At 37.5% G+C, this 15,617-nt stretch overlaps 1 protein-coding gene across 1 annotated transcript; it reads left to right on the forward strand.

Moving 5' to 3' along the window:
* The first annotated feature begins 8,866 nt into the window (after positions 1–8,866).
* LOC145123567 (F-box protein At5g03100-like) lies at positions 8,867–10,269 on the forward strand. The gene is made up of 2 exons (XM_079058778.1): positions 8,867–9,900; positions 10,100–10,269. The coding sequence occupies exons 1-2, from the start codon at positions 8,953–8,955 to the stop codon at positions 10,166–10,168; spliced, it is 1,017 nt and encodes a 338-aa protein (XP_078914904.1). The 5' UTR covers positions 8,867–8,952; the 3' UTR covers positions 10,169–10,269.
* The last annotated feature ends 5,348 nt before the right edge of the window (positions 10,270–15,617 follow it).

Raw genomic sequence — 15,617 nt, forward strand, 5'->3', positions numbered from 1 at the left:
TTATTGGTCCGACATACCTTAGACCATCCGGTGTACTCGACACGAGCACTCTCGTGGTTTACGTGGACCACGACCATGACCGTGCACACCACCCCGGCCGGTCGTGGTCGATCGTGGTCGTGCAGCCTCGTGTTCCCGACGACGAAATGAAACGACCAATAATATTCCCTTTGATTCTTTTGACCGTTGAACGGTCAAATTGTTATTTATTTACACTTTTTTTTTATTTTTTTTTCAAAAACACCCACCACTATATAAATAAAATCTTCACACTTCATCACTTACATTTCATCAAATTTTACTCTCATTCTAAACGAAAAAACACATGGAAGTCCCGATACTGAAAAGCGGCTCCCAACCCTGCCACTGATACAGCTGCTGAAGCTGCTGCGGCAGCCGCCTCAGTGAGGGCTGCGTAACGATCATCGAAATACTCCACCATAGCGGTCTTAATAGACCCGAACATCTCCGGCAACTCGGCCCAGAACAAAGCAGCAACCTCATCATGCAGGATCTCCCGGATCCTGTCATCCATCTCGTCTGGCCTCATCTGACTGATGGTCTCGGGCGTTGTCGGCGCCCGCTGTCCGCCCGCTCCCTCTCCCGATCCTAATCCAGAACCGGATCCAGTCACCAAGCGCCTGGTCATCACCATTCTGAAACATAACACAAGGTATCAGATAATCCATACGAAGAACTGGAAACCAACTCCCAACTAAGCCCTAGGGGTTGTGACTTCCTTGCTACGCGTATCGGTCCTGTGCTTTCAGTAGTACGGGCCCATACTACCTTCCACACCTACCCATATTTGTCTCAAGTGTCACCACAACACCCTAACAATATACATATACATAGTGAGCGCTCAATCCACATTCTTAGTGAAGGGCTAACTGCCTCACAACTGACCTACCGGTCTCACACAACCCACTCATCCATGAGACTTCCACCAACCCTGCAGCACTAGTGTATGCTAGCCATACATAACGCTAGACCCTATAGACTTTCGAATATCCAATCCTACCCTAAGCTCCCAATCAAACAAGAACAGAACATAAGGCTAAATCAAACATTCTCAGGCTATAATATCTTAATTATGTATAATCGTGATGCATACTCTAAGCAACCACAGTAATGATGTCAATCTCATATGAAGGAAACCCTAGGCTAGCAGACATCATGAAATCAGGCAATTCTATCATGCAATTCCTGAAGATCCCTAGCCTAGTACTAGCATGCTGTTCTAACATATCACAATATCAAATAATTGTATGGTATTTTGGGGTCTACTTACTGGCTCCGACTGATCGTACACCCTGCATGCTCCTTTACTTATTTTGAAAAACATTTTAGAAATCATTTTGAAAACCCTTCCTTGATTTGAGACTGGATTCACACGAATGTTCCTCCAATTCACTCAAACCAAGGCTCTGATACCAACTTGTAACGCCCATAAAATTCAAGCAAATTTTAAACTTTTTCCAAACACTTAAAACCATTTAACATTACATAGTTTGTTTTCAAAATACTAATTATCAGAGTATCCTAGTATCAAATCATAAAATCATAACAACAGGAGGAGCGATACGATCATGCCTTCGCCTTCCCGCGATCACCAGAGGTATCTGAAACAACAACTGAAACTGTAAGCCTGAAAGCTTAGTGAGCTACCCCCAAAATACCAACCTCATAACCATAACATATAATCATATAAGCAAACAACATGCATAATGAGCCTTCAGCCTGACTGGACCGCCTCGCAGGCCTTCAGTCTATCTGGACCGCTCTTCGAGCCTTCGGCACGTCTGGACCGCCTCGCAGGGCCTACAGCCTATCCGGACCGCTCGTCGGGCCTTCGGTCCGACTACCATACCCTCCTGGGTCTGTAGTATATCCGGACCGCCCTGGGTATGTTGGCCTTCAGCACAAAGCAGGACCGCCTCAACCCAACCCCCAATCAAACAAACATGTGCACATACATATCATATGCTATCATAATAACAGTCAAACCGATCTAGCATAGCAACATCCTATAACCAGGACACCGACCTACCCAGGTCACTAACATAGCATCATCATATAACCAGGATACCGACCAAACCAGGTCACTAAGCATAAGAATATCACCATCCTAACTACCAGGATGCAAAACAATAAACATATCATGTAATAATCCGAATACAAATCCATAAAGGGCCGACCTTGGTGCCTTAGACCTTGTTGATATAGTGAGGATAACTCACCTCTCAAGTGTCGCACTGAAGTGATAAGCTCAACTCTCGAATCACCAACACGAATTCCTCCACCTAAAGTTACCACAAAACCCTTTTTCATAAATTTCCAAATTACCAAAATACCCCAGAGGTCAACTGGTCAACCCTTGGTCAAAGTCCACGTCCACAGTTAAAGTCAACAGTCCATGTTGACCCAACTCGTCGAGTGCAGTTCACCGAATCGTCGAGTTCTTCTTGGACTCGATAAGTCATGAAATCCTAGGTCGACTCGTCAAGTCCCCCCTATAACTCGTCGAGTTCATACGTGTCCAAAGGTTGAGAGAAACCCTAGCCGACTCGTCGAGTCTTCGACTGACTCGCCGAGTTTAAGGCAATCTTCAACGGAATCGCCGAGTTGTTCATCCAACTCGTCGAGTACATGGCCATCTTCATGTGGCTCGCCGAGTTGACTATGCAACTCGCCAAGTCCCTTCAGACCTTCACCCATACAGACACTTTTTAAGCCATGCAGCGGCTCCATATTGTAGATTCAAGCTTCTAAGGCATGTTTATCACGTAAAGTTGCAAACTTTACGTGCATAAATGGCTCTAAAGGCTCTTAATGACAAATTTAACCTTATAATGGAGTTTTACACTCAAGGAAGGCTTCATACATGACCAAGCTCGAAACTTTATGAACCTAGAACCCAAGAAGGGTCCAGATCTGAAGTTGCAACTTCAGATTTAGCTCATACACCACAATATCATCATAACCAAGCCAAAATAACCCTAAACCTCACCCAAGTGAGATCTAGAAAGAAATGAGGTAAAGGTGACGACTTGATACCTTCAAATGATTGTAACTGAGGTAGATTTCTGATCCCCACACTTTCCTTGCTTCTAGCATCTTGCCCTCCAAGCTCTTCTTTTCAAAGATCCACCTTCCAAAGCTTAAAACACCCAAGAATAAAGCACCACACCGAATTAGGGTTTTCTGGACTCTCAAGGGACAGTAAAGAGGCTGAGGGAGGGTTATGATTCTTTAAATAGGGTGCAAAACCCCGGGATTTAGGGTTTCATCTATCAGCTCCTACTCGTCGAGTCCCTTCTTGGACTCGGCGAGTAGGTCACTAAAACGCGTGGACCAACCTGCTGCTACTCGACGAGTAGGGCAACCAACTCGTCGAGTAGCCCTTGAAATCAAGAAACTTTTATATTAAATCAATACCTGAGAATCGGGGCGTTACAGCTGCTAAATGTTAAACAAAATTGCAAACTTAACAAAGGGAAGTCATGGGACAGATTGTAGAACTTGGGCCTTTTATTAATTCAACATGTACTATATTTTACTTGAAAATGTAAATCAATTTTAATAGTGATGTACTAGCCACCGTTGTTCATTTCCATTATTATGATATAGCATTGGATTTTCTTTTTTTAATTTAAAACTAGAGGGAATGCCCACGCTCCGCGTGGGACGGAAGGTATTGCTTTTGTTTTATATGTGTGTCTTTATTAGTTTTCTCCGGTATCAATCTACTAAAGTTGTTTTCGTTTATCCTACTGAACAGAATGGTTTTTTTGGTTTGGTTTTATTTTTTCTTTTATTTTGTAATGTGTTGAATTGTCAAATGCACAAAAATAACAATCTAGTTTGGCTGAATTTTCTGTCTTTTCTATACACAAAACTACTCTAAGAAATTTGAAAGCTTCACTTGTCAGGTCAACACTCCACAAAATCAACGTCAAAATCACTAAAAACCTCAACCAATCATATGGACAAAAAAAACTAATTGCCACATGGTTTAATAAAGCACTCATACATAAATGCACTTATAAAACATCTTATCGGGGGATCTTGTAATATGAGGCAGAACTTGATCATCACAAAACCTTATATTATTATAGTACCGCAACTTCTGTAAAACGGTCCATGTGGTCACCAGTCTGCCTTTTTTAATAAACAAAGAATGTAGAAAAAGGAAGCTTGTCAAAGTGATACCATTCTCATCGACTCCTTCCTACATCTTATCTTCTACAACTCTCTGTACAACTACTATTTCTGAGGGTTGCAAGGGAGCATTAAAACACTTGACTTGTTCACATTTGTAGAATTTTAAAGATGTTTCCCAATGTCTGTTAAGGTTCCAAGCTCTTCAGGAACTTTTCCAATGATGTGATTTCCATAAAGCTCCCTGTTGTAGAAATAGCATCACAATCAAATGGTTACTTGCATTACCACTTTAGTGTCTCCTGACAAGTGACAACCTAGGACACACATATGAATCAAAACTCAAAACCCACTTTTGCATTTATTTTATTTATCTTTTTAAACATATACTTTTTAAAAAAAAAATCCAAAAAATTGTACATAATAGATTGTTGGATGTCATTACCATGAGGATTCTGCTCTCAGGTAGAGTGACAAAATATAGTTGTCCAATAAATCTGAAACAAAATATGGATGTTACATTATAGCATTATGCATTCAGTTATATTTTAAAAACCTTACCTAATCATAGGTTTTTCAAAAGTAGAATGTCATAAAAGAAAGAAATGGAAATAAGATGCTATAATAATAATATATGCGAATCAATGAAAGTTCCTGAACTAATTGAGAAGCCTTATGTCAAAATTGATAGGCTAGGGATTCCGCCATTATAGGGTGTTTTTCCACAACATTATTTGTAGAATTATATAGAAAAGAGGATGCATCAGTGTCTGCAAATCCAGAATTCCAGATTATGATTTCAATCCTTACAGAATTCCCATGTTTGAATTGTAAAAATTAATCAAACCTTTCCATGTTATTAAGTTGATCTTGTTAAGGCTTTATAAAATGTTGCTCCTCAAAAACAAATCCAAATACAAATATCTCATCTGCCAATCTTTGTTATGATATGGATATAATACATTGCTTTTTTGTACTTCACTAATGGGTAAAAACAGGACAACATCATATTAAGCTGTCAGCTGGCTTTTCTATTAAGTAAAATGTGAAACCATGGGTATGTCAATTTTTGTTTAAAAAAGACAAAAAGGGAAAAGTTTATAATATAATAGGATAATACTTCATATCAAACATTTGTTTTAGTCCTGCTATTTCTTTTTTTCAGACATACTCTCAAGTATAACCTGAAAAAGAATATAAATATGTTAAAACCAAAACAACCAAATCAATAACTAAACGAAAAAAAAGAGAATTTTGAATGGCAATAAGTTTAAATATTTGGGTGATTTAGAAGGTTGTAAGCAAGGTTTTAAAAACCGGACCGGAGACCGAACCGGTCGTCTTACCGGTGCGATCATGCAGGTGGTCCAACCGGTCGGACTGGTCTCAAAAACCGGAAGAACCGGATGATGTCATAATTATATAAAAAATACAAAAAATTTTAAAAAAATTAAAATTTCCGGTTTTGACCGGTTCAAGCGGACCGGTTTTTACCGGTTCGACCGGTTCACATGAATACTGGTTTTTTGACATTTAAGAACCAGATCCGGGACCGGTTCCGGGTTGAACCGGTCGGTCCACTCCAGTTTTCAAAACATGGGTTGTGAGCATCGAATTACACTTTGAACGATTTTCAACATGTTCAACCATTTGACCGGTTAATGTTTTAGATAAACATAGTAAAACCCAAACTTAACAGGAAAGCTAAGATAAGTTACTTTCTACATCTGATAATCAAATAATCATATATTTCTAACTACTGATTTGATATCATAAATGTATATAACCAACATAATATAGAATGATAAAACCTACAAATCAACATTCCATTTCAAGAAAAAACTAAAAATTCCAAACCAATACCAACAGACAACTGTTTAAATGTTATGTAAGAACTATAAATAAAAGAAAGTCAAATAAGAGAAAAGTAACAACAAATAACCAAATAAACCTAATTTCACATGAAGAACAAATAAACCTAATTGCATGTGTAACAGAAGGTAACAAACCTGCATAGAAGATTCGTTCATGTATTACCTTGAAATACCAGCAAGATCCCTTCCAAGTGGATTGCAGTGTATTAGCAATTGATGGTTCTCGAAAATTATAAAGGGTAGTTTCGTCTTTTTATATACTATTTAACCATTTTGTTATGTCTACGCCATTACCTGCATACATGGAGAGAAAAGGTATCAGAAGTGAGTAGTAGAGGAGGTGTCATGAATAGAGGAAGCGAAAGAGATAACAAACATTCTTCTTTAAGGTTTATAGATGAGTGACCATCGACAAGAGATAATCGATATTCCAATGAATTTTAAGCCGACCCGATACCCCTTGCGATTCAAAGAAACACAAACCTATTTCTACTCCAGGTTTCAGTGCTTTGGCCACTACGTAGTCCACCCCCTCGGTGTTTGAAAAAAACTCATTTAACCCCCAATCAATTGCTTCTTACTGAAAAAACCACAAAAAAAGAGAATAAGATAAGAGTTTATGTTTAAAGCGTTAAAAAAGTAAATGGAGAATGAAACCTTTGTGAAATTGTAAAAGGAACGTAGAATTGGAGACGAAGATACTGAATTTTTCAAAAAAAACCCCTTCATGTATTCTTTTTAACATAATAAATTATGAAAGTAGGTCAAGAATCGCACCACCGCACGATGACTGCATTGGCGATTTCTTCATCTTCCTTTACAATATGTTGTTGTGCTCCGTTGATCACTATGTTAGTAACTCGTAGAGGCGATTGGAGATATATCAATAATAACAAAGCAGATAGATGAAGCCGATAATCTAAGCAAGCCGAAGACCCGAAAAAAGGGCTCTTCAGTGTTGAGGTCGCCATGTTGGACGACATCGGAGCACCAAGGCTGTAGAAGTTGGTGGGTTATCATTGTTGTTCTTCGTCTTCGTTTTTTGGTGAATGAAAGCAAGCAGAGGGGGGAATCGGTGGAATGATGGAGCGCCAGTGTAAGTTGTCGCTTCTTCCTTCTTCCCTCTCGATCTCCCCCAATCTCTACACCTTCGAATGTTTCTCTTATTATCTGAGCAGTGATCCAAAAAATTCAAGAAATGACGGAGATACAGAAGCGAAATGTAACTTCCGTTTGTGTAGATTGAGGGTTTTAGAGAAAATGGAGGGTGCGATTTAGGGAGTCGGGAAGAATGCGATGGGGAAAGAGGCGGAAGGTGGAATCGATCCGCTCTATTTCTAGAACTCATATCCGATGACGGTGGAGTTGAATGATTGAAGGAAAGGAGCGGAGTAAAGAACAGACGTTGGAGAAAAAAAAATAAAAAGGGATAGTTGATCGATGATGGAGCGGTGGATTATAAGAGAAACGGTGAGTAGAGAAGAGAAAAGATTGAATGACAAACACGTACACAACGGATATACAGACACCACCACGTGTACAGGAGGCTCTCAATCTAGAAAAAAAAGCGGTTGCTTTAACCGCCGACCCATCGGCTCCAAACCAGCCAGCCAAAAAAGAGCTGGTTTGGCTAGCCTCTGACATGGACCAGAAAGGACCAAATTGTAATTTTTAAAAAGAATTGGACCAATTGTCATATAGAGCAAATAGCTGGACCAAATATGTAAAAAAACCAACAGGTTTACTGTAGCTAAGGTAGGACAATTTTAATATATATATATATATATATATATATATATATATATATATATATATATATATTAATTTATACCTAATTGTTAAATACTATATTTAAAAATATTAAATAATATGGTTCTTTTGGTTAGATTTTATGAAAAATATGAATCTCCAATAATGTTATGAAGTTACATGTAAAATGATCCTATATATTTTCTATTATAATCGTTTGAATTAATCCAGTTTTAAATCATTTTATAAAAAGGAATTGTTAATTTTTAAATGATGTTAGTTATTTTTCTATTATTCAATATTAATGATAATGTGATAATTTTAACATTTTGTTTTGTCCTCTCACCAAACATTATATAGACATTTTATTGTGTAGTTATGTCTTGTATAATTTTTAGAGAAATTAAATATTTTCCAACATTTTATTTTTATATATCTTTTTGAATGTTGACATGTGGATTAAAATATTATCAATTTCATTAAATGTGACACATGTCAACATTTGATATAGTAGAATGATAAATAGAAATAAAATATATAAAAATATTTAATTTCTCTAATTTTTATTATGTAGTTATGTCCTATATAATCTATTCATGTTCAGCTCTGTTCTATACATCTATCGCTAGCAAAAAGACATAGAGATGTATATCAAACAAATTGTCATCAATTCCAATTAAAATATTGATAAATTCAAGAATTTTCAATATAGGTATGAAAATAAATGATAAATCTATTTATTTACGTTTCTACTAATTTTAATGTTTTTTTTTAATAATCAATCATTAAAAGATAACTTAAATATAAATGATAATTATTTTATTTTTGACTTTTAGATTTTCGGAGTGAAAAGCGATTTAAATATGAAAATAATTATCTTATTTATCTAGGAACCTAATTTAGTTATGAGAAATTAAATATCCTTCTACTTTTTTCTTCCTAATTATCTTTCTATCAACTTTAAATAATCACAAGTGTCTTAAAATATAATTAATTTTATGACACATGTGGCCACTTCAAATGAGAGGAAGATAAGTACGAAAAATGTCAGCAGAATATTTAATTTCCCTTTAGTTATTCAAAGAAGAAGACTGTTTCACAATAAACCTGCGACTGGTTCAGATGTTCATTTTTTCGTGGGGAAAGCAAAGAGGGTTCTGTCGCCGCCATGGAAACGGTGGAAGAAGGACTAAATTTACCTACAATCGCTCCAAATCGGACAGAGTCTCTAGAATTCGTGGAAGAGGACGCAGAAGATCGAATTAGTGCGTTGCCAGACGGCTTGATTCATGAAATCCTCTCTTGTTTACCCTCCACAAAATGCGCCATTAGAACAGGTACTCTCTCCAAACGATGGAATCATCTCTGGACTTTGGTTCCTACTCTAATTTTCGAACATGCTGATGATAATCATGATTTCATTTCGTTCGTCGACAAAACCCTAACTAAATGTCGCCAATCAAAGCTCAAGAAATTCGTACTGTATACCGCTTATGATATTCGATTTGAAACTCAATTCAGCAATTGGATTGGTTATGCCATGAACTGTAACGTTGAAGAGCTTAATTTAACATTATGGAATACGGATCTCAAAGCTGAGTTTTTGTTAGATCAATCTTTTTTCGCCAGATCAAGTTTTAGTGATCTCACATTAGAAGGCTGCATCTTTGATCCAATTGGGGCAATCAGTTGGAAAAATCTCAGGACTTTGTGTATTACATTTGGGAAGTTAGATGAAGATCTGATTAAAAACATATTACATGGTAGCCCTCAATTGGAAACCTTTGAATTGAATTATTGTTATGGCTATAGAAGGCTCGATATTGCTTCACAAAGCGTTAAGAAGTTGGTGTTATCTGGATACATTGTTCCTTATGATAAATTTGAAGCTGATATCATCGAAATCAATGCTCCCAATATATTATCACTAACAATCCAAGATGAATTGCTGTTGTTGAAGCTCTTGTTGCTAAATGTGTCTTCTTTAGTTGAAGCTAACATAGATTATAGAAACAGTGAGACAACACCTGAAGAAGCGAAGGAAGAGATGCTTAAAGGATTTATATTAAACCTTCGCCATGTCAAGGAGCTTAAAATTGGGGGTTTCTGTTCTGAGGTACAATTTATTTTCCTTTTGACAATTTATTGAGATATACATAGAATTACGTAACTATCCCCTTTAGCTTTGATCAAATGGTTACCTGATTATCTCCTCAAGTTGCAATAATCACTATCAAATCATACCTCCAAACACCCCATTAATTAACGCATACATGCCTTGTGTGATTCTTATTGTTGTATTGTTGTTTTGGTAGGTTGTGTCTCGTTTGGAAGCAAAAGGTTTCATTTTTCCATCAAATGTGAAGTTTCCAAATGTGATTTGAATTGAACATTTTTTTTTTTGAATATTTCTTGTGTTAATTGCAAAAAGCTAATTGTTGTCAATGTAAAAATAATATTCTTGGCTCATAAGCTTTTATTATGATGTTTCTTCTTCTCTAACAACATGCACGGATACAAACACCGTATCAATTTTGACATAGGTTGACCCTAATCGATCTTCAGTTACATTATATAGTTGCCATTTGCCACTCCATAAATATATATATCTACAACATTTCTCTTTAATTTAGTTTCACATGGAAATCACCACCTTTTCCACACAACAGCAAAAGTACGTTGGGTTTTTATGAAAGTTACCAACTTAACCCATAAAACTCAATTTTCATTAACATTTAAAATAATTTGACATTTCCAAATAAGTATGAATCTGGATGTTGCAGTAATGCCAGTAGGGGGAAAACATGAAAATATGGTCTCATTCTGAAATGAATGTTGAGGTGGGTGTGTGACTACATAATGAATGATGAACACGAATATATGGTGTCAGATGCAAGTAGTTTGATCATTCCCCCAAGACCTTTAAATGCACCATTAGGAGAGGAATTGTATCAGAAAGAAAGCTGTTAGGAGGTGGAAATCAACTGATATTAGGATCAAGGAAATAGTAAGATAACTTCACATACCAAAAGGAATTCGGTGTACATAAAGAAACGCATCTAAGGATTTTCTAGCGTGTTTGGTTCATGGATTTCGAAAGAATTTGGAGGAATTAGAATGTAAATTCCAACGTTAACAAGATCAAAAGGATTTAGAATTCTTTAAATTTCATTAAATTTTGTGTCCTAAAGAATTGGTCATTTTTTTTTTTGGCTAAAGGCAAAGATTTTAGATTTCGTTCCTTATGTTTTATTATAAGCAAAAAGATGTCATCCCACATTCTCTTTATTTTAGCATTTATTCATCAAATGAAAACATATTATTATCGCCTTTCCCATACTCCATTCATCCACTCACCTACCCTCCACATCTACAAGCCTACGCCCACATACCCATAACCCCCCCCCCCCCCCCCCCAAAACACACACTCACACCCACTGTATCCCCACCCCACCTCTAAACCCATCCACACACCCACACACACCATAAGTCCCAACCCCACACCAACAGACCAAAACCCACACACATGTTCACGCCCACCCCAACAGGTCCACAACGACACCAACGTCAAACTCACCCCTACGCCTACACCTACCCACCCCTACGCCTACACCTACCCACCCCTACACCCCTATCTCCCGCCAAATTCCACCCCACACCCATACCTATACAAACACCCCCACACCACCACCACACACCCATTTACACACTCCCATATCACCCTACCCGTAGACCTGGCAATTCCAGACACGAATACACGAATCTGTGAGAGACACAGCACGACACGAATACATCTTGAAAATTGAGATAAAGCTTATTTCTTATCGTGTAATCATATCATGTCAAATTCATGGATGACATTTTTTCATGACACGAATACACGAATTGCCAGGTCTACCTACCCGTTCCACCCATACTCAAACACCTCACCCCACACCTACATCCGCACCCTCATCCATACCAATATTCACACTAACACACCCACGCCAATAAGCCCACACCAACGTATATCCCACCCTACACCTATACCCTACACCCACACCCATACACACTCTCTCGTGTCCACACCAACAAGCCCATATAGGTTTAAACATATAAGATTTTAATAAATGAAAATTTATCATTTATAAAAATAATATTATGTTAAACAAATTGAATAAAATGGTATTTTGATCATATTACATAATTTACTTTTCAGTTCCCTTGACAAATCTGCAAACTAAATAGAAAACAGGTTTCATTCCATGTCAACCAAACACACAACACATTCCAGTTCCTCCAGATTCTAATTCTTTCATATTCAAATTCCTTTGACATATTTCATTCTGTGACGCCTGGTTTTAGGTACAAGTTTTATATTTTTAATTTTTGAATTTTGGTGGCCACGAAAGGCCACCAAAATTTGTAACTTGAGAGGTCACACCTCTAAGTTTTGCCGAAAGGCCCCGAATAACCACGTCTTTCACGTCCACCTAATACCTATGACCATTGGAAGTTTAGATGTGATCATTGGAATGGATTAGTGTAACGCCTGGTTCCTGGTATGTATTTTAAATCAAAATTATTAACTTTTGTATTGGAACTCGACGAGTTGGAGGCCCCAAACTCGTCGAGTAGGAATGGATTTTGGACGCGGTATGTAAAGTCTACTCGACGAGTGGAGAGCCTTAACTCCACGAGTAGGACTGCCAGAGTGAAACCTTAATTTTCAGGGTTTAGCACCCTATTTAAACACCTTAACCTCCAAAGGCTGGCCTCATTTCCAATCTCCAAGTCCCAAACCCTAAGTCACGAAACCCTAATGCATTTGTGAGCTTATGAGGCATTTTTGAGTGAGTTTTTATGTGTGTTGAAGCTTGAGAAGGAAGGAGAAGCTTAGGGATTCAAGAGGAAGCTAGTAGATCCAGAAATACCATTTCATTCGCTTCATTTTATGGTAAGCAAGTCTCAAACTTACTTAGTAACTTCTTAGATTTCCTTATTGTCTTTTATTGGGTCTTTGGTCCAAGAAGCTTGACCTTTGGGACATGGACGTCCCAAGTGAGTATACTTCCAGATCTAGGACCTTGAAGGGCTCTCATGGCCTAAAGGTGCAAACTTTATGACCATTGAAGCCCCATGCAAGCTTTAGGATGTCATTTTGGCCTTTTTAGCTCCAAAAGGCCATGCATGGAGAGAAAGTTGGAGACTTTACGTGTTCATGTAGCACCAAGGGTCCATATCTCAGTTTGTATGCCTTAGTTTGAAGTATTAATGGTTTTTTGGATCTAGATCTAGGTCTTAAAGAATTAGGGTTTAAGCTAAATCCATTATATGGGGCTATTAACGGGAAAAGTTGGAAATTTACCCTTAAAAAGGATATTTTCAGTATAGATGTGAAGTATGAAGCTCAGATCTGAAGATATATGGTTTGTGCTTACAGTTTTCTGTTTTGGTTTCAGGTACTTCCGGTAGCAACGGGAAGAGCTCGGGATGACTGCAGTGCACACACCATTTGTTTAGCCTGGTATGTTTTTACTCTGATATGCTTGACAGGTGTTTTTGGATATTTTGAGATATATGACTTATGATTTTTATGTGAAAAATGGTTATCTATGGTTTTATTAATGAATTAAAATGAAATTTTTGGATCGTATTTTTGGGATGTTTCAATTAGTTATCACTTCATCAAACAGAGATTTTTTGTTACAAAAAGCCGTCTGACTACCTTTACCCAACAATGAAACTCTTATGATTTACTAAGATAAATCAGGAAAGTACCTAAGAGTTGTCACTTGCGTGAAGGCAATGAAGCATAGCAGAAGAGACGCTTTGCTTTCTTGGCCGACGTGGTGGATAAGCAAGACAAGGGTAAGGAAATCAAAGACATACTACAAGTGTGCAATTACCCGAACGTATTTCTTGGAGTACCTCTAGTCAAACAGGTCGAATTTCGAACCGACCTAATCCTGAGCAGCACCAGTGACAAGATCTCCTTATCATCTAGCTCCATCGGAAATGCAAAAACTATCCAGTCAACTCTAAAAAACTCCTTGACAAAATCTTTATCCGACCAAGTTTCTCTCCATGAGGAGCTCTAATATTGTTTGTCAAAAAGAAGGATGGATCGTTCAGGATATTCATCGAATATCACGAGTTGAAGGAACTTGCCATCAAGAACCGATATCCAGTCCCGAAGATCAATGACTTGTTCGACCAACTACAAGGATCCTGTTACTACTCAAATATCGATATAAGATTCGACTATCATCAAATTAGAGTCCAAAAAGCAGAAATTCTAAAGACGACATTCAGGACTCGGTACAGTCACTACTAGTTTCTAGTTATGACATTTGTACTGACCAACGACGCCAAATGAAGTACGCTAATTCTTAGCGCTTGCAGACTGTTAGCGGAGATTCATTGAGAACCTCTCCAAGATAGCCAAGCCTCTCACCGCTCTAACCCAGAAAGACAAGAAGTTCAATTGGGGAAACAGACAAGAGTCTGCCTTTCCGTAATTTAATCAATGGTTGTGCATGAAGGGTTTTAAGCACTACAACATTCCTATGGTGTACATGCAACCCTAATGCTTTGGATCTAGGTTTTTCTCAAGTTATACACACAATTCAAATCCTCCAAAGCATGAACCCTAACTAGCATGCAATTTCCAAAATTTATAAGATAAAACAAAGTTAGATAAATACCTTAGACTTGTCGCTTGTAGATCTTGACCTTCAAGAGCTTAATGCCCCAATTGTTGCACCTCTACTGAGTCACAAACACCAAATAACAATTGGAAGAATATGAGAGAGGGAGAGAGAGGAAGAGGCACCAAAATTGGCTAGGGTATTCCTTTAGGGATTCACTGGCCGATGTCAGCGATCCCATGGGTTCCTTATATAGTTGAGCTGCTATGGTTTCAGGTAAAACCCTAATCTGACTGCTTAATCCTTAAGCAGCCCAGTAGACCCTTCCAGAAGCTCCATATGGACGAAATCTATGTAGGCTTCCACCTATAATTCGTCCATCCCTTCCATAGGGATCCACAAGCCTAAATTGCAACTATCTTATAATTACAATAACATTCCCCTTAATTTAGTTAGTCTCTTTTGATCACCAAATTAATTTCTGACCAATACTAATTAAACAATATGATTTCTTAATTAATATATTATTCTTATAATATATTAATAAATCACAATTAACCTCTTTCTCCATAATTCATCCTATCAGTTTGTTATGGTGAAGGCAACCGAAAAGGACCATGCTACTATCGGGTCAAGTACATACCAATTATAGTTATGGGCTTAGACACCTAATCTAATAGTCTCCCACTTGGATAAGTCTAATAACTATAATTGCCAATGCAACTTCAAAATCCGATTAGCAATTGTAGCTCTCAAAAGCCGCTATCGCACTTTGACCTAGTCAATAACGCGTCCTTTAGATAAGGGATCATGTAGTCCTCCGTTCTCAATATATCATGCGGACAAAGACATGGAATAGAGTCATACTCAATATCCAACCGTTTGTTTCCCGATTTCTGATTTGTTTGACATAGAACTTAATTGAACACATCAATTGAGTCCTGACCGGGCCTGGCACATAAGTCAACACAAAATCATCGAAGGGCCCAAGATATCGCTTTTAACCTCCTAGGATAAAAGGAACATATAAACTTTGACTTATATGCTTGTACTATTTACTCATTAAATTGTACACAACAATATGTTTTATAACATCAAGCTACTGATGCGTTTACGCATTATCAATGTATAACCAACTCGTAAACAACAACTCATATATCTCGGTTTAAAGACTATATGATATTATCGTCTCACAATCACTTGT

This window comes from Lactuca virosa, chromosome 7, assembly GCF_052849685.1.
Source record: "Lactuca virosa cultivar CGN04683 chromosome 7, Lactuca_virosa_CGN04683_v6, whole genome shotgun sequence".
NCBI classification, from domain to species: Eukaryota; Viridiplantae; Streptophyta; class Magnoliopsida; order Asterales; family Asteraceae; genus Lactuca; species Lactuca virosa.